This window comes from Onychomys torridus, chromosome 1 (assembly GCF_903995425.1).
Source record: "Onychomys torridus chromosome 1, mOncTor1.1, whole genome shotgun sequence".
In the NCBI taxonomy this organism is placed as follows: Eukaryota; Metazoa; Chordata; class Mammalia; order Rodentia; family Cricetidae; genus Onychomys; species Onychomys torridus.
The window spans coordinates 158,763,017-158,784,422 of NC_050443.1; the positions used below are offsets into that span (position 1 = coordinate 158,763,017).

General features: G+C 44.4%; 1 protein-coding gene across 37 annotated transcripts in view; it reads right to left on the reverse strand.

Annotated features, from left to right (window-relative positions):
* Sorbs1 (sorbin and SH3 domain containing 1) overlaps positions 1-21,406 on the reverse strand; it is a 230,753-nt gene that overhangs the window by 39,586 nt on the left and 169,761 nt on the right. For 15 of the 37 annotated variants that reach the window (XM_036168681.1, XM_036168686.1, XM_036168676.1 and 12 more), the window contains 5 exons: positions 20,441-20,555; positions 14,686-14,769; positions 11,083-11,148; positions 10,419-10,520; positions 6,348-6,397 (listed from right to left, as the gene is read on the reverse strand). In XM_036168681.1, the coding sequence (XP_036024574.1) occupies positions 6,348-6,397; positions 10,419-10,520; positions 11,083-11,148; positions 14,686-14,769; positions 20,441-20,555 (417 nt within the window). The remainder of the gene's footprint in view (positions 1-6,347; positions 6,398-10,418; positions 10,521-11,082; positions 11,149-14,685; positions 14,770-20,440; positions 20,556-21,406) is intronic. The other 22 variants (XM_036168756.1, XM_036168873.1, XM_036168890.1 and 19 more) reach the window with 5 other exon arrangements.

The window sequence follows — 21,406 nt, forward strand, 5'->3', positions numbered from 1 at the left end:
AAGCCATGAATTTAGAAATTTTTCCTTCCTTTTATTTATTTATTTATTTATTTATTTATTTAAAAGGTGATTTCAAGATACTGACCTCTGACATCAGTGACCAGGAACCATAACTATGGTGGAAGGAGTTTCACTGCAAGTAACCAGGACAACCCAGGGTGGCTATCATCACAGGTACCTCACAAACCTGCCTGCAGGTACCACCCATACCCCCAGAGGAAAGAGTTTGGCTTTCCTACACTCAGGAGTCAGCCTGGAGACCCTGACTTTGCCCATGTAGCTTTTGGCCTATAGGGTTTGCTAAAAGACACTTCACCCTCCCAAACCAAGATTCTGATGAAAGAACCGTGGGCTGCTGTTAAAAAGGGGGTCCCAAAGCGTGGTTCTATAGATGCCACCTCCAAAAGAGTGGAAGTTCATCCATATTGGCTTTCAAACTTGTTTGGGTTTCCTAATTAAAAATGAAGAAAACACCTCATTTTCTCCCTTTTGTACAAACCCCACTGCAAAACTACCCCCACACAGCTGACCTTTGATTTTGCCAACTCCCAGCTATGGGGACTGAGGACTCTGGTGTGAGGGCCCTGCCTAGCCCTTGGCGTTGGAGAGCAACTTGGACAACTTCCTGCCACCGGGATGATCTGAATCACCTCACCCTCAGTCAGACCGCCAACCCACCTTTATTTTCTCACAGCTGCCTGGCCTGACGTAGGGCCTCTACCTGGGCAGCTCTCAGTACTCCCCCACGCAGCCTGCCTGCTCTGTGCCCCACCCATTTCTTCCTGCTTCCCACAGAACCACAGAACGACAAGCCAGAACTCAGGAAACCTCTGGGAATGCTGTTGTTACAGCCACATGTTTTCTTTCTGATACCAAAGCTAACAAAAGAATGTTTTTCCCAGATGTCCAAGGTACAACCGAGGCACCTTATTTAAATGCACAATCCAGGAGCCACAGCACATATTTTAAAAGACATCATTGCCAACGGCTCCCCCAATGTTGGGTCATTTGTTCCATTGCTCAAAAGAGGAAACTGAGGCTTTTGCTTAGGGTCACAGAGTTCCTGGGACTTTGCTATATCCAAAAAGACCAGAGCTGAGAGAGGTCGTGCTGGCTCATTGGTTGAGTGGAAGCTACAGCCAGAATTAGCAGCTACTGACATTACACAAAACCAGTCAAGTTCGGAAGCTCAGCCCCGAGAAGCCGGTGCTGAGTCAGATCTGGGTTCAGACTGAGCGAGCCAGGAGACAGGGCAGAGAACTGAGCCTCTGGCTGAGATGCAGAGCTGGCTATGGGATTTAAAGAAGTTTCAACAAAAACACATTCACTGGAAGAATAAAGTGAGAGAGCAGAGTGATCACGCTGAGTCAGCAGGTTCCGTATGTGCTAACAGAGAGGTCTGGGGACAGTGGACAGGGTTTTGAAAAGCCAGATTCCAACAAGGAATGCACCAGCATACGTTGTTTAAAAGCTTGTGAATAAGCTGGTTTTCTTGGCTTCAGTTTCCTTCATTTGCAAAACTAACACTTGTGATGAGACTGTCTAGAAAAAAATCTAGCAGTGAACCTGTGCACCTTCCTTTTAGATTCTAAGCTGACTGCCAGCCACATCACGTGGATGTTCTTCAGACATCTCCAACCCAACACATCCCAAACCAAACCTGGCTAGTTCAGCCAGTTGCCCTTACTCAAGTAGAAACCCTAAGGAATCAGCTCCTCCCTCTCCTTTCTCCCCACGCCCTATCAACCGTTGAGTCCTGCTTTCTCACTAGACTACAATAGTCCCCTAGCTCTTCCTACCACCAAGCTGTCATTTCACTATCACTTACCTATGATCCTGCTACAGGTAACCCCTCCCAGCCTCCAGCCCCAGCTCCCTGCAATCACTGCTGGTATTATATCTAGGAAAGATATATGGCAATGCAATGTGTGTTAATCTTCTAAACAAGTGCTTATCAAGCACCTTCTATGTGTCAATCATTCTCATAGGTAGAAGAGATTCAACAATGGACATGACTGACAAAATTTTCTAGCTTAGGAGATGGCTTGGCAGGTGAGAGCACACCCTGCCCTTGCAGAAGACTTGAGTTCCATTCCCAGTACTTCAGCCTGCTCACAACTGCCTATAACTCCAGCTCCAGGGGATCCAACACCCTCTTCTCATCTCCAAGGACACTGAACTCTGAGGCACATGCCCTCACACAGACATACACACATATACACAATTTAAAAGAAAATAAACCTTAAGCCTTTCCTGTTCAAAATCATTGAACAACTTCAGGAAGAAAAACAGGCAATTATCATTAACATAGTTTTGTGAGAGGGAATCTATACAGTCCTCTACGGTTCCATCTTATAGCACTTTGTGATAGATAACAAATTTATTTCTTTAAAAATTTTGTAATACAATGTTCCTGTTACTCATCCCCCCCTCCATCTCTATAAAGCCTTCCTTGATCTCTTGCCCTCCACACAGTAAGAGGTGCCCACTCCGTTCTGGATCCCAGCATTGCATTAGCCTCACTGGATTCAAGTTACTGCTAACAACCCTGTTTCACATTACACAGGGAGCCCTTGCAGATTGTTGACTGCATTAATCTTCTTCCTAAACCTGGTGCCTAGTAAGGTCATTTAACAAATGCTGATGGAGTAAGTGATTCTAAACTCAAATACCTATACACACATAGCTTGTGGTATATTTTTAGGGCTGAGGGATCTCCAATGTTTACATAGTTCTTCAGGTTGTGTTTTGTTCTCAGATTACGGAAACTGCTCTCTGCTGGTTCAGAAAGAGCAGCTTTTCCTTGAGTGCCACCTGCTGGCTACACAGAGTAAAGCTCCTTTGGTTAAGTGAAAACAGTTTTAATATGTTGAAAGGATAAGCAATGGTTAGACGAAAATTACAAACTAAAGATCTGAAAACACTTGGAGAATAAATATAAAAACAGGCATACACTGTGACAATGGCTGACTGGGAACAGAATATGATTGACATTGTTCCCACCCTCCCCTGATCCCCTGCCCTGCCATCTCCACCACCACCACCTCCACCACCACCACCACCACCACCACCACCACCACCACCACCACCACCATCATCATCGTCATCATTTTTTGCTTGTTTGTTTGTCTTTTGTTTCCTATCACCCAGGCTGGCCTTGAACTTTCAATCTATACCCAGCTCTGTTAAAATCGTGAGATAATCAATGCTCATGAACAAAGTTCTAAATTTCAGTCTGCCTAAGAAAGTGGCTTTAAAACTAATTCTGTGGGTGCCACAAAGCTGTGAGCTTCTCCTCATTCCTTGGCAATGTTTTCTTTAACACGTCACCCATACATCCATCAAGAAGCTCCAGGTTCAGTGTGCAAACAGCCTACCTCTGCGCTTGGCAAGCTGGAGTCCAGTTAACTGTGACTTATGGACCCATTTCCTGCATAACTCCCTTTACGTCAGGTACCACGCTTGGGCTGGTTCCCCACCAGCTCCAGATCTTATGCATTTGATCCAGTTTATCCTACCAAGTGTTTTGAATGAGCTGCCCACCACCAAATAAAACTGAGGTCTCTGGAGACTTAGTTCAGCAATATAAATAAGACTGGAAGCCTGGTGTGGTGGTACATTCAGGAAGCAGACAGAGGCAGGCAGATCTCTGTGAGTTTGAGGCCAACCTGGTCTACACAGAGTTGCAGGACAGCCAGGGCTACACAGTGAGACCCCATCCAAAGAAAAAGAGAGAGGGGGGAAAGAAGAGAGGGAAAGGGAGGGAAGGAGAGAGGGAGGGAGAGAGACTGGCTGGGAAAATATCACATCAAATATCATCATAAAGGCTCAGAGTGCCTGGGGAAAAGGGCTCTGTTAAGCATTTTACATTCATCATCCTCAATCCTGCTAGGCCAGTATAGCAAAGAGTTGCTTACACTGTATTTAATAGCTCAAAGTAGGCAAGCTGTAGTAAGCCTTCAGCTACATTAATTACCAAGTTTGAACCAGAACAGTTTAGATGAGGCCCTACTACTAACACCTGGTCCTGAGCATCGCTGCTCCTGCTCTGGGTAGAGCACTCACACAGCAGCTGAAACTGTGGGTAGAGCACTGTCCTAGTGTGCCCATTTCCTCACCAATACACTAGAGACTGAGGATTACACCTGCTCCTGGGATGCTCAGAGGATACACGTGAAGAGAGGACCTGGTACACAGGAAATCCTCAATCAATGAAGTAAGTATGTGTTCTTAACCCTGACCATGGTGGTGATTTCCACTTTTAACCCTTCATTCCCCTGCCATTTTGTCTCATTTTGTAGGGGTGAGGAGATCTCCCAGATAGTCAAGGGACCATACCAAGATTCCTATTGTGAGAAGTAGCATAAGCGCTAGCAGAACTAAAGAATTTACTGAGCTGGGCACTCAGTGGCACAGGCTTCTCTGCCTGGTGTAGCTAAGGGAGATGAGAGACAGAGGGAAGGCCAGGCAGCAGTGGGTAACTCCAGCCAGCACTGAAGCAAGCGGGGCAGACAGCACTGGTTTAAACGCTCAGTGCAATCAAAACCTGCCTCATTTCACGCTATCAGGTCTACCTGGCACCCTGGAGATGGAAGGCCTTGCCCGTAGGGAGTTTATAATTAGCAATTAGGAAAGTATACACAAACAGTGAGCTAGTTGGCAGCAGAGGCTGAGGCCAGAAGAAGCACTAACCTGAGGCCAGGCATAAGAAAGCTCAGTTACTGCTTGTTTAATGAGTTTAAGAGTTTGCTATCTACTACAGATCTCTTGGGACAAGACAAGGGTAGCCCTGAAATGTTCAGCTGGGATAACACCTGCATGGAAAAACCCTTGGAAAGGCATGCTGGGAGAGGATTAGTTAGGACTCTGAGAGTTATGTAAAGAGTGGGGTCTACCTCTAGGTGGAGACATGCCCTTGCTTCCTCCTGTAAAGATGAACGCAATGAGGCAGGTCGGTGGCTTGGGTATGGGGTTATCTCTACTAAGGCAGGCTCACCTTCTGATAATGTACTTTTCCTTTCCAGAATTCCCACCTCCAAGTGCAGTCCTTGTGGATCAGCCACCATGAGGTTCGGCTAGAACCCCAAGCCTTCCTGAAGCCTGACATAAAAAGGTGTAGCTATTTTTTTTTCTTCTTTTCTGTCTTTTTCTTTTAGCTGCGGGCCAGAACTTAAGTATGCTTTTAAACTCCCTAACTCACATCTTGGCTTCCTTACTTTTTTCGAAGCTCCTGTGCTGACCATGTGGCTGCCTGCTGCCTGGTGGCTGACCTGTAAGGGTCTATCTCAAGCTGCCTGGCTTTCGTTCCTTCTCATCCTGCTCCTTCCTTCTAGCAGCTAGAGACTGACGCCCTGGAATTCTCCTTCCATGTTCTAATAAGCTGTCCTTAGCTTCTGTGTATATCCATTCTCAAATTATTTTATTATGAAACGAAAAACCGTGAGGGGACCCTAATCTCCCAGGTATCATACAGTAGCTCTGCGGGGACACCCCAGATTTCCATTTCCTTCCTGTCTTTCAATTAATTGTCAGAGAAAAATAAACCCATTCCTGTACCCCTAGACAGTATCAGTTACTCCATGAGGAAGTAAATGGGAGTACATGTATTGTACAACCAAAATTTTAAGAACTGTCAGAGGGGGAAGAAACATCCATGTCCATAGGGCCTAGATTTTCATCACACTTGGCAGGACTGGCCTAAGGACCTAATCCCACTATCTGTCGTTCTATGTTTATTCCAGGTCCAGTACATCCTAGCTACACTCTCTTCCCTCAAGGATCCACTGAGGGCAATTTTGATAAATAGGCCAATAAGACGGCTAAGCAGATAGAAGCACCTACTGTGTAAGCCTGACGACTCATTTGATTCCCAGAATTCACAGTGAAAAGAGAGCTGACTCTCAAAGCTTGTCCTCTAACCTCCACAGACACGCGCGCACGTGCACACATACACACACGCGCATGTGCACATACACACACACGCACGTGTGCACACACACACACACACACACACACACACACACACTAAATAAAATTAAAATAAATGTAGACAAATAGCTTCACATTCCAAAGATAAATACATCAACCTGGAGAAAAGCTAAGGGAAGGCAACATGAATCATTGTAACACTGATTTGGAAAAAGAGAAGACAGAAGAAAACTAATTTGAAAACTACAATACCATCAAACTATTGGAAGTCAAAGCCCAAAGCACTGAAGCCTTGCTGCCTACCACCAGACACCACAAGACAGCTACAGATGAGCACACTGTGTCCAAACCACGAGCCTTTCTCACCCTTGTGTAGCCCTTGATACACTGAGCCATGGAAACTCGGAGTGGCTACTTACTATCCAGGAGGCTCTGATGTAACATCTGGAGTCGGGCTGACTGCTGAGCTCTGTAAAAGTCAAAAAGAAAAAGGATCAGTGAGAAAAGAAAAAGGAGCCGTGACTTTCGTTGACTCCCGGGTTGCAAAGCAAGGGAAAGGAGACAGGCCACTTCAGTTTGGTCATACAGACAGTGCCCCTGAGGGACAAAGGCTTGCACACAAAGATGTTGGGAGTGCCAGGCTTTCATCTTTCACCTCCCAAGAGATGAAGCCACAAACAGAGCTGGGCCTGGAGGTGGACTTGAGCTCACATGTATCCTCAGCAGGAGCCCCAGGGAGCAGAAGCCCCTTCACCTGTGCCTCCCCAATCCTCAGAAACGCTGCCAAGCCACTGCAGATCCTTTCATGCACCCCAAATGCCACATCCGGGAGTGTCACACAACACTCTAGGTAGAGACTGCATCTTAAAAATGCATTTTAAGATGACCACGCCATGTTTACACAATTCATTTCTGCCTGTAGCTTGAGAAGTGTGAAAATGAAGACACAATTCCACAAAATCCAGTAACAACACTGTCAGTACAGACTGGGGGATGCTTTGTAAAACTACAAGCCACTAACAAAAGGAAGACGTCAGCCAAGAGCTACTAGAAAGTGAAAGCAATGTCCTTCTGTAATTCAGAGGTTCTTTGGTTGTAGTGGAGAAGAAGAGGAAGAAAGCAAAGGGTTCAACATATTTGTGTTACATAAATCAATGTAAAGTCAACTTTTACAGATATTCCTACTTAATAGTGGCTATCAGCTCTACTAATAACCATTTTAAGGAAAACAAACTACCTGGAGAAGAGACACTTAGGGAAATGAAGGATAAAGAAAGTAGAGGGAGAGACTATGGATTAGGGAAGAGGAGACGACAGGGAGAGGTGGCTTCTTCGGTGGCTCCTCACTTAGCCCTCAGCTCCAATCTGTCAGTCTGGGTCCTTTTCCCTTAGAGGCACTGCTGCCCCCACAGCCATTACTTCTCAAAGAGGCTCTGAGGGTCCCCCACCCCCACCTTCCATCATCCCCTAGCCCACCTGGCTATCCTGGTGTCTCCAGCTCACCTCCTTCCATGAGGTGCCTAACTCTTGGCACTTGCCCCATTCTGGGATTCTACTTTTCAAGACCTTGCCTGTATCTCCATCAGGAAAAACTCTGACATGACCCTGTTAAGTCCTTCCGGGTCATCCCCACCCCTTCCTGTCTTCTCCTTCCCTCCATCCACATGTCTCTTTCCCACATGTCCTCAACAATGCCGCACCCCTGCAGGACTCTCAGATTCCTTTTCACAAACTCTAACATCCAGAAACCAAAGTCTGTATACATTTCTACAACCCATTCCATGGACCTTTATCTTTTTAAGGTTATTTATTTGTTTATTACTGTGTCGGGGAGGGTATGTGTGCCATGGTGCACACATGGAGGCCAGAGAACAACCTGGTCAGTTCTCTCCTTCTACCTACTTCATCCAGTTCCAGGGATGGGACCCAGGTTGTCATACTCAGACAGCAGGCAACTTCACTCACTGAGCCATCTTGCTACCCCACAATCCATTTCTTTTGATCCCTCTGGAGCAGCTGTGTTGTTCTGCTGTTCTTCTCTTGCTCCATCCTGTGTCCCTCCATCTCTCTGAATGTCCCTCCTGTGCCTTGCCCTGTCTCGTCAATGCCACCCAACATCCGAGTGGAAAGCTGCTGGTCCCTCCCTCTCTCAATCTTCTACCTGCCGACAGGTGGAGGTCTTCATTGACTCCCAAGACCCCCACAATCACCTCCCTGCAGGCAGCTCCAATAGGCTTTTTAAGCCCTTGCCTGCTTCCTAAGATCTAGTCTTAAAGTTCCTACTGCCTTCTGGATAGCCCTACCTGATCTCTGGCCGGCACCACAGAAGCCAAGTACCTGAAACCAACTCCACGACTTTACCTCTTCATTGATTCTCTTTCTGGCCTCTTCAACATACTGACATCCAGACTCTTCCAGCTGCCTCACCCCGACCCTAAACTTATCCATCTCTTTCCCTTTCCCCAGCTCACCATTCCTCATGCCAACTACGTAAACTAGCCCACTGTAACTCCCCGTCAGTGCCTCCACAGTGTGGACACCCACCACTGTCTGCTTGGACTACTGCAGTGGCCTCCTCACCCTCTGACACTCCCGTTTTCTGCCTTCAATTCAACTTCCCTGAGGGAATGAATGGCACGCTCTCACTCAAACACCTCTTTAGCTACATCAGTGATCTGAAGGAAAGCCAACATCTCCTCAGTCACATTCCTGAGTATACAGTCTTTCCCAAACCTGCCCATGCTCCCCATTCCCACCTGAGATTTCTAGTTTAGCTGGTCTGTCTTATCCCTTTGAACATATACATTCTGTGTTTCCATAGTGCCTCGAAATGGATATTCCCAGTAAGTGGCCTCAATTGTCATGTCCTGAAGGCAATCTCTTTTGTGTGTATAGAGCCCCTGCAAGCATGTTACATGTATGTTCAAGACTAACAGCACCAGTCAAATAACCAATGGAAAATGGTTTGTGGATGCATCAGACACTTCCTTGCACCATGGTGTCCTGGCAGGACTTAGGCCCCGACAGAGGTAGCTGTCAGCACCAGCTGTGCCTCCATCTCTGCATGAGTTACAGATGTTCCCTTGTTACGTTTGACTACTTTGAAAGCATCTCTTGATTCATTTTGACCAGCCTATTACTATGGACCTCTCATTCGCCACGTCAGCCATTGTTATTAGGCCACACCTGCAGCCAGAACTCATTCCAGAAAGACTGGGATAGTTTCTTCCTTGAATCTTCAATCCCATAGTAATTATACCAGGTCCCAGTATCCACCCTGCTAGAAACCAAGAATCCTACCCTACCTTTCTTTCTCCACACCAATTACCCGTCTGCCTCAACTGGGTGTGTGACGACTTACCTCTGCCTCCTTTCAGTTCTGATGGAGGAAAAGGACCTAACCACTGCTGTCTGTTTCATCCACTGGTACCTCCACAGACCCCAAGAAGCAGCCATGACTGCCACAGCTCACTAGCTTCCCACTCTCTCATCCCAGCCCCCCAAGGAGGCTATGGTAAAACAGTGGGTTCTCTGTCCCTTCCTGGTTTTGAGTCTCTAGCCATGCACCTGACTTTGGTGCCCAACTTCCTGGCACTAGTGGGACCCTGTCTCAATAACACTTACATTTCACACAGATCCATTATCAGCTGAGCATCTCCTCCCATAGGTTGTCACCCTTCTTGGCTGCTCCAGCAGTGTCCACATTATTTTTTTTATTTTTTTCTAAAGCCGTTATTTTCTCCTCAGAATCTCTTCAGTTGTGTCGGGGAACCCAAAGCACACTTCAGCAAACATTCAGCTTCTCCCTAGAAGCCTGCTTACCTTGGGCTGGCTCTCTCCTTCCTACCTTTTAACACATATATTTTAACACAGGCCCAGTTTCAAATGTGTGTTCCCAGGATGTTTGCTATCTGGAGCTTGTTTTCTGTTGAGAACTTGCTGACCTCTACAATGACAAACACCATTTCTATTTCTATTGCCTTGAGCCCAGTTACTGCTGCTGTGTCTCTCAAAACGACCTCTGAGGTTGGCATCTCCCAGGGCTACAAAAAAGAAAGACTGGCCCCCAAAATAGCATGCTGGAAATTCAAAGAAGGCAAAGGAAAGAACATTAAAATGTCACCACAGAAGAAGTAATGGGGCATGGTGGGTAGGGGAGAGTCCAAATTATCAGCTATATGTATATTTGTATGTATGTATGTATGTATGTATATATGTATGTATGTATGTATGTATTTGAAAAAACCTTTTATGGTAGATGCCAAGCTCCAAAGGAATCCAAACAAAAAATTGACTCATGTGTGTATGTGTGTGTGTGTGTGTGTGTGTGTGTGTGTGTGTATGTGTAAACAGGATCCAGAAAGCCATGCATCTTAAAGCTAGCAGCATCACCCTCTGTCATCCCCATAACATAAAAAGCCAAAGAACAGAGACAAAAAGAAAGCAGGGCTTGAAAAGGAACCGACATGGAGAGAAAAACTGAGAAATACCTGTGGCGAGTTTGCACTGGGTGACTTATTAACCGTCTCCACTTTCTCTAAATCTGCCTCTAACTCTGCTTGGCAGAAGCTGAGATCTTTTTCTAGATTAGTCTGGTTCAAGAAAGAAAAGATGAGAAAGAATGTTTTAGTTTAGAGAAGAGGAGAAGGAATGGAAGGTTAAGTTTGAAATGAAGGATTTTCTTTTTCTTAGAGTCATACTGTAATAGGGTCACGAAGGCCCAACTCAGTCACAAGAACTCACTAGAAATTAGTCTACAGACATGAAAACAGAGAGAGCAACATTAGGCAGGTTCAATGAAATCCTGAGTCTCAGGGCCTCAGACATGTGCCCTACTTCAAATAAGAACTACAAATGGTACAACAACCTACCTGTGAGGAAGGACCTGCTTCCTCTGTCAGAGTAAAGTGACTGTGACAAGTGTTGTTTTTGGTTTTTGTTCTTTTTAAAAACAAAACAAAACAAAGCAAACCTCTAAACATTAGTATATGTCTCACAGACTTTGTTAAATCATTTCATCACCAGGCCAAACAAGTTACTAAGTTTAACAAAAAAAAAAAAAAAAAGATTAAGAAAAGAACACAAACCCACAACACACTCACGGCACCCAAAGCTAGAGGTCTAGCACAGTCCGCGGAGGAGGCACGGGATTACCTTTCTATCCTCTCTAGGAAGGATAGAGCAGTCTCCAGGAGTATAGTCCCATATCTTTTTGGGAGGCTGACGGGAAGCAGAGGAGGAAATGGAGAAATGAGCATAAAGACATAAAGACAAACACAGGGGCTCAAACAAAGAGGGGCGCGCTAGGGACCGGACCAACACAGAAAGGTGAACTCAAAGCAAAGGGTTGGGGTCCTGCCCGAAGACACAGAGCTGTCTGCCGGGGGGGACTGAACGCACTGACTACTTAACTAAGTCTCCAGAGTACATCAACCCCAGATCCTCAATATCGGAAATTTCAAATCAAAAGGTAAAAAAAAAAAAGGCATCAATACAAACTTGAACAATTAGAAACTCTAATTCCTTAATGTTCTTTTCCAACAAAGACTGACACTGGAGATTTTACACTTTTGAAATAGTCTCACCTACTGTATAAAATCATTTACTGTCAATAGGTGTATACATGTACAGATCTGGCCAATGGAGGGTGACCTAAACTAAAGGCGACTCTGGTTTACAAACAGCATCCAGCGTGGGAGTTCAAACGGTGCACATGACCATTTCATATCCACAGCTTAACGGGTAAGTAAGTGGAGTTTGGTAATTACGCTATCGCTAGAGGTACATCCACCCTCCTCAGCAGATCAGAGGTCACTCTGCTTGCTCTTGGCCCCTTCGTGGAGAATCAGAGAGGTGGAAATGTGCCAGGAGAATGCTGTAGGCTTAACAAGAGTGTGTGTGGAACGAAAACCATGCAAACTTCCAGAGACTTCTAACTCTGAGCTTCTCTCACAGAGGGGATTTTCTGACTGTGTCTATGTAGACTCTCAAGTGTATGCCCTCCCATGTTGTGATCTCTGGGGAGGTCAGGAACTGGAGATCATTAAGTGCTCCTAAGATGCCACACAAGTTTCACTTCAATTAACTCTACAGAAGCATTTTGAAGGGCTTGACACTGAGAAACACTGTCTTGAGTTTGTGGATAGAAATCAAATCCATTTCTGTAGAAACTAGAAGGGTAAAGAGAATAAAAGGCCGGTCCCCATGTTCCCTGTAATACCCCTCCAGAAGAAAAGTAAACTAAGTCTGGCTGTGTTTGCCAACAGCCGCAGGCCCTCCATGGATGTGAGTTCTGTGATAGTCAGTGATAAAGCAGCTACCATTCATTCTTAGTACTTACTACACTCGATGCTTATCTGGGAAGTAGACTTTTTACATGTGTTAGCTCTGTACCTTTCTGTCTTTCTTTGTCACAAAGTCCTATAAGCAAGTGTCTCCAAATTAAATATGCTTTGAATAAATCACCCCACCCTCCAATGGCCCCTGGAGACTTGAATTATTTGTTATTTTGCGGCAACTTATGGAGGTCAACAATCAGGATCTTGTTCCAGTTTTCTTTTTGAATGGCTTTCAGAGAGGAGGTTGGGGAAGAAAAAGCCGCTGAGCAACTGTCCGTGCCAGAGTTCCAGTGGGTTTTACTCAGGAGCAATGGTCCGAAGTTGGTGTGAGAACAAAACAAAGCAGAGATGATGACCCGTGGGAGTTGGTAGCTGGCTTCTTTTCATGAACGGCTAACAACTCTTCCAAAGCAGCTTTCCTGGCTCTATTACAGCAGGGCACTCTGTGCTTCATTATAATCCAATAGGGAGAGAAGGAAAATGTCTCACTCTCCTACTCCTTCCTCAACTCTGGTGGTTCAACTGGATAACAAACCTGCCTGGGGATGTCTAACACATATGTAAATGTTCTCTCAATGAGCTTCCTGGGGATTATGGCCCATGTACTTTTGGCAAGTCTTCAAAAGTTAAGGCTACACAAAAAGGAACACTTCCCCCTGCTAAAAAGAGAAGGTATTATTTGACAAATGGCCTGTATTCTCCATGTTTATGTGAGGTAAGTTCCACAGTTTTGGGTAGAACTGTCCATTTATCAAGTTATTCTCGGGACCTGTTTACTAAAGGCTGGGGTTGAACTATTGCCTAATATCAACACAATCGTTTGCAATGGTAGATTCATGAAGACATATTACTAGTAATAATTTAGTAAAGAAAGTTCCCTAACTTTTGCAAAAAGGTAATATTTCAGATTAAACTAGTTCAGTTATTGGGTAGATGAGGGGATGGCTAACAACCTGTTGATCCTGAAAGGGATTTCAAAAATCATTGGCATGGATTCTGGAGAAAGCAATTTAAAACAACTATCTCAGGCTTTCTGTGAGTACGGTATGGCACCGCTGCTGTGTACATCAATCATAGTGCTTTGGATGGGACTGTACCTAACAATACGTTCAAAAACCGAGCAGGTTTTACGGAAAAGGATTAGGATCCTGTTCAGTTTTTGCAAGTGGAAAAGACTGCGTGCATTAAATTTAGTGTCCAAATGGTGAAGAGCAGAAAAGGGGAGAGAGAAAGGAGAAGAAAGGAGCTGTGCACTGTGCACCACAGCTCGGAGGAGGGGACAGGAAAGTTAAGTGCAGTTGGGCTAGATGGTTCCTCTCCACTGTCCCTAGGGGGCGCTCTTGATCAATAAGAGATGTGTGTGGTGAGGGGAGTGGCATGAAGGCCCAGAAAACTGGGCACTCCTAGCTCAGAAGACACCTGAACTTTCAAGCTCAGCACCTTCAAGCCAAATCAGCAACTCCAAAGCACAACCTGACTTCCCTTTGTCTTCTTAATGGAAAACACACAGCATGGAACTTAACATTTTACTGAACTATAAAATCAGTTCCTATCTGCACACAAAATGATCATCCAAGACCAAAAGCAATGCTTAGAGTCTCATGCACGTGTCTAATGTTTCATTTTTCTGTGCTTAATTCTTCCACCTGTAAATTCTTTTTGCAGTTATAATTGGGAATTCAAAATAACTACAGGTTAAAAGTCCATTCCCTTGAGTATAAGGACAAGTTCAGATTATCCTCATGCTTGAAACTCATCTGGGCTCAGGACTAAGGAACTCCCTCCTTAAGGGCCAAAGTCAATTTGCACTGCCAACTCAGAAATACCACGGGGAAGCTGCCAAACACTAAAGTTTCTAGAATTCTACCCTCCATTCCAAATCCTGGAAAATGCTAGCACAACTCAGAGAAATCACTCCCTAAAAGCTGCCTTTAACCGGGCTGGATTGGACTGTGTCTGCACAGAGAAGCACTTTTTTTTTTTTTTTTTGGCCTGCTCAGACCCTTGCCTCACATGCTCGCTTTCAAAACATGATTTGAAGCAGCGCAACGCTGACCTTCTAGTGACACATTGTTTTCAGAATACCTCAACAACTGGTTAAAATAGTGACTGGATGGCAGAAAAAAATGCCACCCACCAGGTATGTGATATTTGCTGGGCGTCACAGAGGGAAATCCTAGGACAAGTGATGCCTTGGTCATGCTCTCTGGATGTTCGAGGAAGGTGTGTCCCAGAGTTCCCTGTCCCTTCTTGTGGGAAAGCCTACAGGTCGTAGGAAGATGAGACAACCCAAGCGCTGACAGCTATCACAGCTACTCCCACTACTGAATCCCTCACACACACCTGATTCTGTAGCCGCAACAATGCACCGACAGCATTATTTCACAAGGTGTATAACCACTGAAGCTATCACACTTACCGGTTTCCCAAACTCCAATTCCGAAAAGAATTTATACCAAGGTTCATTCTTTAAATCTATCTCTTCTGGGCTTATATCCCGACTCTATAAGGGTTGGTGACAGGGGAATGGAAGAAAGAGAAGGATAACATTATGCAAAAGATTACATAGGAACAGGCCAGTAGAGATGCAGTGGTTCTGGGTTACACAGCACCCGCTTCAACAGCAGTGATCGTCCAGCGTCACTGACACCAGCAAGGACAGGGTACTGAAACCGAGGGAGAGGATGTGGTCATCAAAACAGGGACACTGAGGAAGGGAGCAGTGAGGGCTTCCTTTTCAGTCCTGCAGCAGAGGCAGATGGACTGGAGATGGAGGACTCGGCACTACACTGCGACTCTTCACCACAAAGCTAAATATGGACAGAACAGTGTTCCTCAACCATTTCAGCATTAGAGCAGAGGAAACCCCTTCTTGTAACGCAACATTAGCTGAGAGCATATAAACCGGTGAGCACACCAAACATCAAACATGTCAGAGTCAAACAAACAGATTTTATGGGCTCGGACAGTTTTGGTACTTATTTGCAAAGCTGCTTTAAGGTTTTCAGAAACACATGCAAATGATGAAACTTTAGAAAAGCCAATTGGTTAATACTGCATCTCTAATGGCGCAGGAGCAGGTGAGATACCATGTGGCATACACGGCAAAGTGAAAAATGATGTCAGTCAAAATAGAAGACACACGAGAGAAACATTTTAAACAAGCATCCGTGGGGAATGAGTACGGACAGAATATCCTCTGGTTTCTAATAAATGTTAAAGGATTGAGAAAAAAAATTAAGTGACAGGAAGGCTGGACAAGACAGAGAACAGAACAGGAGGGAGAAAAGTTCTGGGTTACGTGCGTTCCAAAGTTAGATTCCTCGCTTTACATTACCCTAGCAAGTGTCACATAGATTGATAATTTGATTCTGTGCTTTAATAATTCATCAAATATGTATTGACGTTCTGATGCTTTATCTAGGGAATATCAACTACTTTTGGAAAACACTAAAAAACGGATGATTAGAAATCAAATCAAGTTTTCTAACAGAAGGAGTTACGCTCATATGAGGCAGAAATGTTTGGATGTTCAAGATTTGCTTAAGTTCTTAGGTTCTTAGTAACTCTGAAAATTATAAAAGGTTGAGATGTGGTTTTTCTATAATAATCTGAAATACAAAAATGTACACGGGTTTCTTCCAAGGGTGAAGATTCCACACAGGAAACTTAGCTGCCTCCTGGTCATAATGTGGATGGCACAGGAGGACTTCTGCCAGCCCCACAAACAGGTCTGCAGTGCCGCTGTGCTCCAGAATAGTCCTCCTGGATGCACCGACACTACTGTAGAGCCCTTGGCTGCTTGCAGAGAAGTCTGAAAACTTCTTAGTGCCTTTCACCAAGCCCTTCCTCCAAGAGTTCTGGAAACATCTCTACCATTCGTTCATTCTTGCTGTTACAGGTGGAAGATATGGGCACCTGTCAGAGACATTCCTTGACTGGAATGTGATTTGAATACATTTGATATATGCTGAACTCCATCCTCTGGCATCTAAATCAGCTTCCTCTAAAGTTTCCATCTTGAAGGAGAAGGCCTGCCCATCCAGACATTAATAGCACTGTGTGTGTGTGTGTGTGTGTGTGTGTGTGTGTGTGTGTGTGTCCCCGCCCGTCCATCCACATGTGTGTACAGGTGTGTTTACATATCTATGCACATGTATGTAGATATTAGAGGATAACATTAGGTGCTGTTCCTCAGGGGTCAGTTACCTTGTTTTCTGAACCAGGAGCTCTCATTGGCTTAGGACTTGCCAATTAGACCAGACTGGCTGGCCAGCAAGTCCTAAGGGATCTGCCTGGCTCTGCCCCTCCAGTGCTGGGGCTGTAAGCACGAGCCACCAAGCCTGGTCCTTTGACTCTTTTCCTGGGAACTGAACTCGGGTCCTCTAGCATTTTACCATCTGAGCCACCTCCCCAGCCCAGCTCCTGCCTTTTATTTGGTGAAATGAAGCACAACACCTACAAAGACAAAACCATTAGAGAATGATGGCTTAAATACTGGGACATTCTACAATCTAGAATGATGGATTTTCATGAAACCTACTTCATATTTGTTATTTTTACAAAGACTATTTATAAACTGTTCCCTGGGAATAGGTTAGTTTTTTGTTTTTGCTTTTGCTTTTTTAAATAAAATGTACTAACATACCAACTCTTTTGGGAAGCTGCCTAAGAGTTATGATATTTACAGCCCTTAGCTCATTTTATTCATGAACGCTGTTTGAGAACAGTTGACTGCCAGGGTTAATGGTGAGTAAAGAACAGGTTATGTTAAATAACTTAGGTCCAAAGCCTGAGTTCTTCAAGCTGCCCAGACATAAAGGTTAAAAGGTAGTGCCAACGGCACTCATGCCTGCATCAGCTTGCCAGGTGTAAATGAACAGTACATCCAATCAAGGAACAGACCAACAGTGAACACCCTTCTGGAAGCAGAGGAGCCCTGTTCCCAGAGCCTGGCACTTTCACAGTGTCAGGCTCTGGTCTCCCCTGCTGTGGGCTGCTCTTTTTCCAGCTTGATAAAATCCATGGAAAGGGCAAGTAGCTTGCCAGGAAAATGTCATCTCCTCAAAGACAATGTTATTGCTTGAATAGGAACCAAAGACCAGCTTCAAATTTCAATTAAGTAAATCATCTGAACATGGCGTATTCACTTACATCACGCTTTACAGTTTTTGTGGCTCGTAGACACATATTACCCATCTTGGTACTATCACCTGGCACACCACCAGGTTTGGAGGGCTAGATAATATTGCTATTCACAAATGGAAACCTTGAAATTCAAGAAGGTTGATTGTCTTGGCTGAAGGCATACAGCCGAGTCAGGACTGGAACCCAGAGCTCAGATCTTCAATGGCTGGTCCATCCAGCACTCTGCAAACTACACTATATTCCCACTCAGCCTCTTAATGAGAGTGTAGATGACAGAATCTAACACAGGGCTAGGAGCTAGCTTGAAATGTCAGGGGAAGAACTCAAGTGACTGGGAATGAGGAAGAGCCTGGGCTGGGCAAATCCCCTTGTTCACACTTCCACGTTCACTCTGTGCCTGTCATTACTATCTCAATGTCTGTCCTTGTTGCCACACATCTACGGATAAGAACTCCAACATCTAACCCAAAGCTTGGCACAAAAAAAATTGTTTCTTTCTATATATTGGCTAAATGAAGTTCGTGTCCTATAGGAGACTTCAGAAAAAAAGTATAAAGGAGTAAAGTCTAGACATTCTTGACAAAGCAGGGACCAACCAATACATCTTTAAGTCCAAGGCCACGGAGAAAAGGTTGATTTATACTTTGATAGGGAGGCAAGAAGTATTTAGACCTTGGTGAATATGCCAAATAGGTGAACAGGTCATCAAGACTGAGAGTCCCCCATGGATTTGGAAGGCAATAGTGTTTCATGGGTCTGAAGTAGTGTGAACATGCTCCCACCACCCATTAACATTCTTCCTGACGGGAACAGTTGGCTGTGTCTGGCAGAATTAAGCAGCTATGAGCAACTCAAATGGAAGAAAAAGCAGTTATTTTTTCTCTCTTCATGAAGAGACAAAGCAAACTAAAATAAAATCTAACTTAGACTCTGCATCTCCTCCAATTTACACACTTAATAGTTAATGAAATGATTCTTTAGTTCTTTTCAAAAAGCATATGAATGAGGGTACTACTCAAATCCTAGCCAGCCAGATACTTAATACCAAAAGGCAAGGCTCACATAGAAAGCCACATAGCAGCTTTTCTGTTCACGTGATAAAAATAGCAGGATTAAAAAAAGATCAAACATAATGGACCAATTCAACCACTGTCAAAAAATTAAGATTCAACTGAAATTCCTCTCTAAAATCAACAACTTCTCTTTGGAAGGACAGAGCTAACTGGGGTAAAGGGCACTGAATCAAACTGTTGGGCAGGTGCCCACATGCTGCTATGGATGGGCCTCAGGCCTGGAACATTACAGAGGAGTGCCTGTACCAAAACACCAGATGGTGTTTTGCTGTCCTTGTGGACAGTCTCCATCACTCCCTAGAGGGTCCTCCACGGGGTGCTGTGAGGAACTTCCCAGCATTTGTAAAATAATGCCAATGATCCCAAGAACTGTGGTACCAAAGAGGAAAACAAAAGTATATGAATGTTTTCCTAGCTCTGAATAGAGGAAAAATTACTAAGACCAAGGGAAAAAAGTAGAAACAAAGACAAAATTAAGAAATTTTGCCGCCAGGCGGTGGTGGTGCACGCCTGCAATCCCAGCACTCAGGAGGCAGAGCCAGGCCGATCTCTGTGAGTTCGAGGCCAGCCTGAACTATCAAGTGAGTTCCAGGAAAGGCGCAAAGCTACACAGAGAAACCCTGTCTCGAAAAACCAAAGGAAAAAAAAAAAAAAAAAGAAAGAAAGAAAGAAAAGAAAAAGGGCATGCGTGCCTTCAGTAAAAGCTAGGACAATCTATGAATGGCCACTGCCCAAATGAAAGCACCCAAAGGCCTCGAGAATCCCCGAAGTCACTCGACTGTATTAATGCACAATGGAAGCCAACAGGCTTATTACTAAAGAGTGTGGCTTTCTTTCCAGGAACCGTTGGGTTGAAGTTGCCATGTGCATTTATTATGTATGTAGTACTTCCTGCAGACAGAGAAGCCCCAAAGAAGCCGGAAACCAGAAGGAAGTCATTCAGCTTGTCTCTCACTTTCTGCTTAAAATACCTGTGGTGCCCAGCAAACACTAAGGAACGACAACTCTAAAAGCATTTCTGTGAGCTGCTGTGACCTTTTCCCTAATTAAAATTAGTCCAACACTTATAAAGACGTCACATTTTCATTTCAGTAAAAGTCAAATCAATATGGCTAACAGCTCTTAATGAAAACAATGTCCTGTGTAGCCTCTCCATCCTGCTGTCCAGCCAGAGGGCTGCGTTGCTGATGCAGCTTTGGGGAATCTCTTTAACCATTTACCCAAATCTGAACCAGCTTTTTCTAATGAAGGGTGAATGAAAGGAAGCATGATTGGCAGATATGGAACTAATCAACTTGTAAAGCCTTCCTGTTTCACAGAAGTGGCTACTTTTCCACATTGGCCTGGAATTTCCACACAGTTTTCCCACTCAACTTTCTAGAGATGTGAATTTGCATAAGGGACAATGAGCCAGACTGATTTTATAAGTGTCAATCAAAGACAGAAGACCTAAAACACAAAACTAACATCCTAGGGCTTTACTCCAAGTTACAACATTCTACTGGTTATTTATCTTTGAATGATTTTAATGCTAAACTGGTCATTTCTGTAAAGTCTATCCATTTCAAAGCAAAGTTACCTACAAAAAAGAAAAAATTTTAATCAATAAGCCTGACAAAGTAACATTTTTTTCTTAAAAAACCAGAAGTAAGATCAATCTTTGTTAGTAGAAAATTAAAACGAGTTAAAACCATAAACCATGCACAAATGGAACAACAGAGCCACGAAAACAAAACAAAATAAAAATTAAAGAAACAGTTGTTTAAAGGCAGACTCGGGACTCATTTCATGAAGACCTGCGAAAGTTTAGAGGGTGAAAAAACTTCCATGTTTTCACTGTTCTAAACAAACAACCCTATCTCAAGTGGGGGAAGAATATGCTCCAACTGCAAGATGCATCCAAACTAGATGACATGGGCAGAGAAAACAAAAGGACGCTCAGAGCCACATTACCATCTTCTCACTGGTCAGAACGGAAGACTTGCCCGGCTGATACTCGTAAATGCTTTTGGGTTCTGCTCGGTATTTTCTTGTATCCACTTTCTTATCTGGGGGCTCCCAGTCGTTTCTGCAGAAAGAAAATCCTGTTTTCAGGAAAATGGCACCAGCTTCCCACACAGTCAGAACCTTGCTGGCTGTTGTCTTAATCAAAGAATTTTTATATCCAAGGCATAACACTGGAACCAGGGTTAGCAATTTAGCTGTACTAGTTTGCTTCTCCAAACAACCCAATTAAATCTCCATCCCGGCTTTTCAAGGGGCATGAGGTGCCCAAACCCTGGCACCAGGAGGTGGAGATGGCAGGGCAGCGAGACTCGTTCTGGAAAGTCTTTGACCTAGCTCTCCTCTTCAGACTCTAACATTCCCCAAACATGCCTGAACTCCCACACAACTTATGCAAAGCACAAATACAGGTCCTCAAGCTGCCAGACTGTGGTTCAAACCCTTGCCACCCAGGTGATCACAGTACTTTACAAACTCATGGAGTATTAGCTTATCTAACTGGAAGGTGGCGATCACTGTAGCAGTGTGCCAGGCCCACAGCAGCCCTCAGTAAACACCAGCCTTGTGCCCTGTGTTTTCCTATTTTGCATCTCAATTTACTACACACTAATCTCAGCTTGTGTCAAAGTTTTGTTTTGTTTTGTTTTGTTTTGTTTTGTTTTATTATCTGTCTACGTGTTGGCTAATGTTATGTCAATTTGATACAAGCTAGAGTTATCTGAAAGGAGGGAGCCTCAGTTGAGAAAATTCCTCCATAAGATCCAGCTGTAGGGCATTTTCTTAATTAACAATTGATGGAGGAGAGCCACCAATTGTGGGTGGTGCCATCCTTGGGCTGGTGGTCCTGGGTTCTATAAGAAAGCAGGCTGAGCAAGCCACGAGGAGCAAGCCAGTAAGCAGCACTCCTCCATGGCC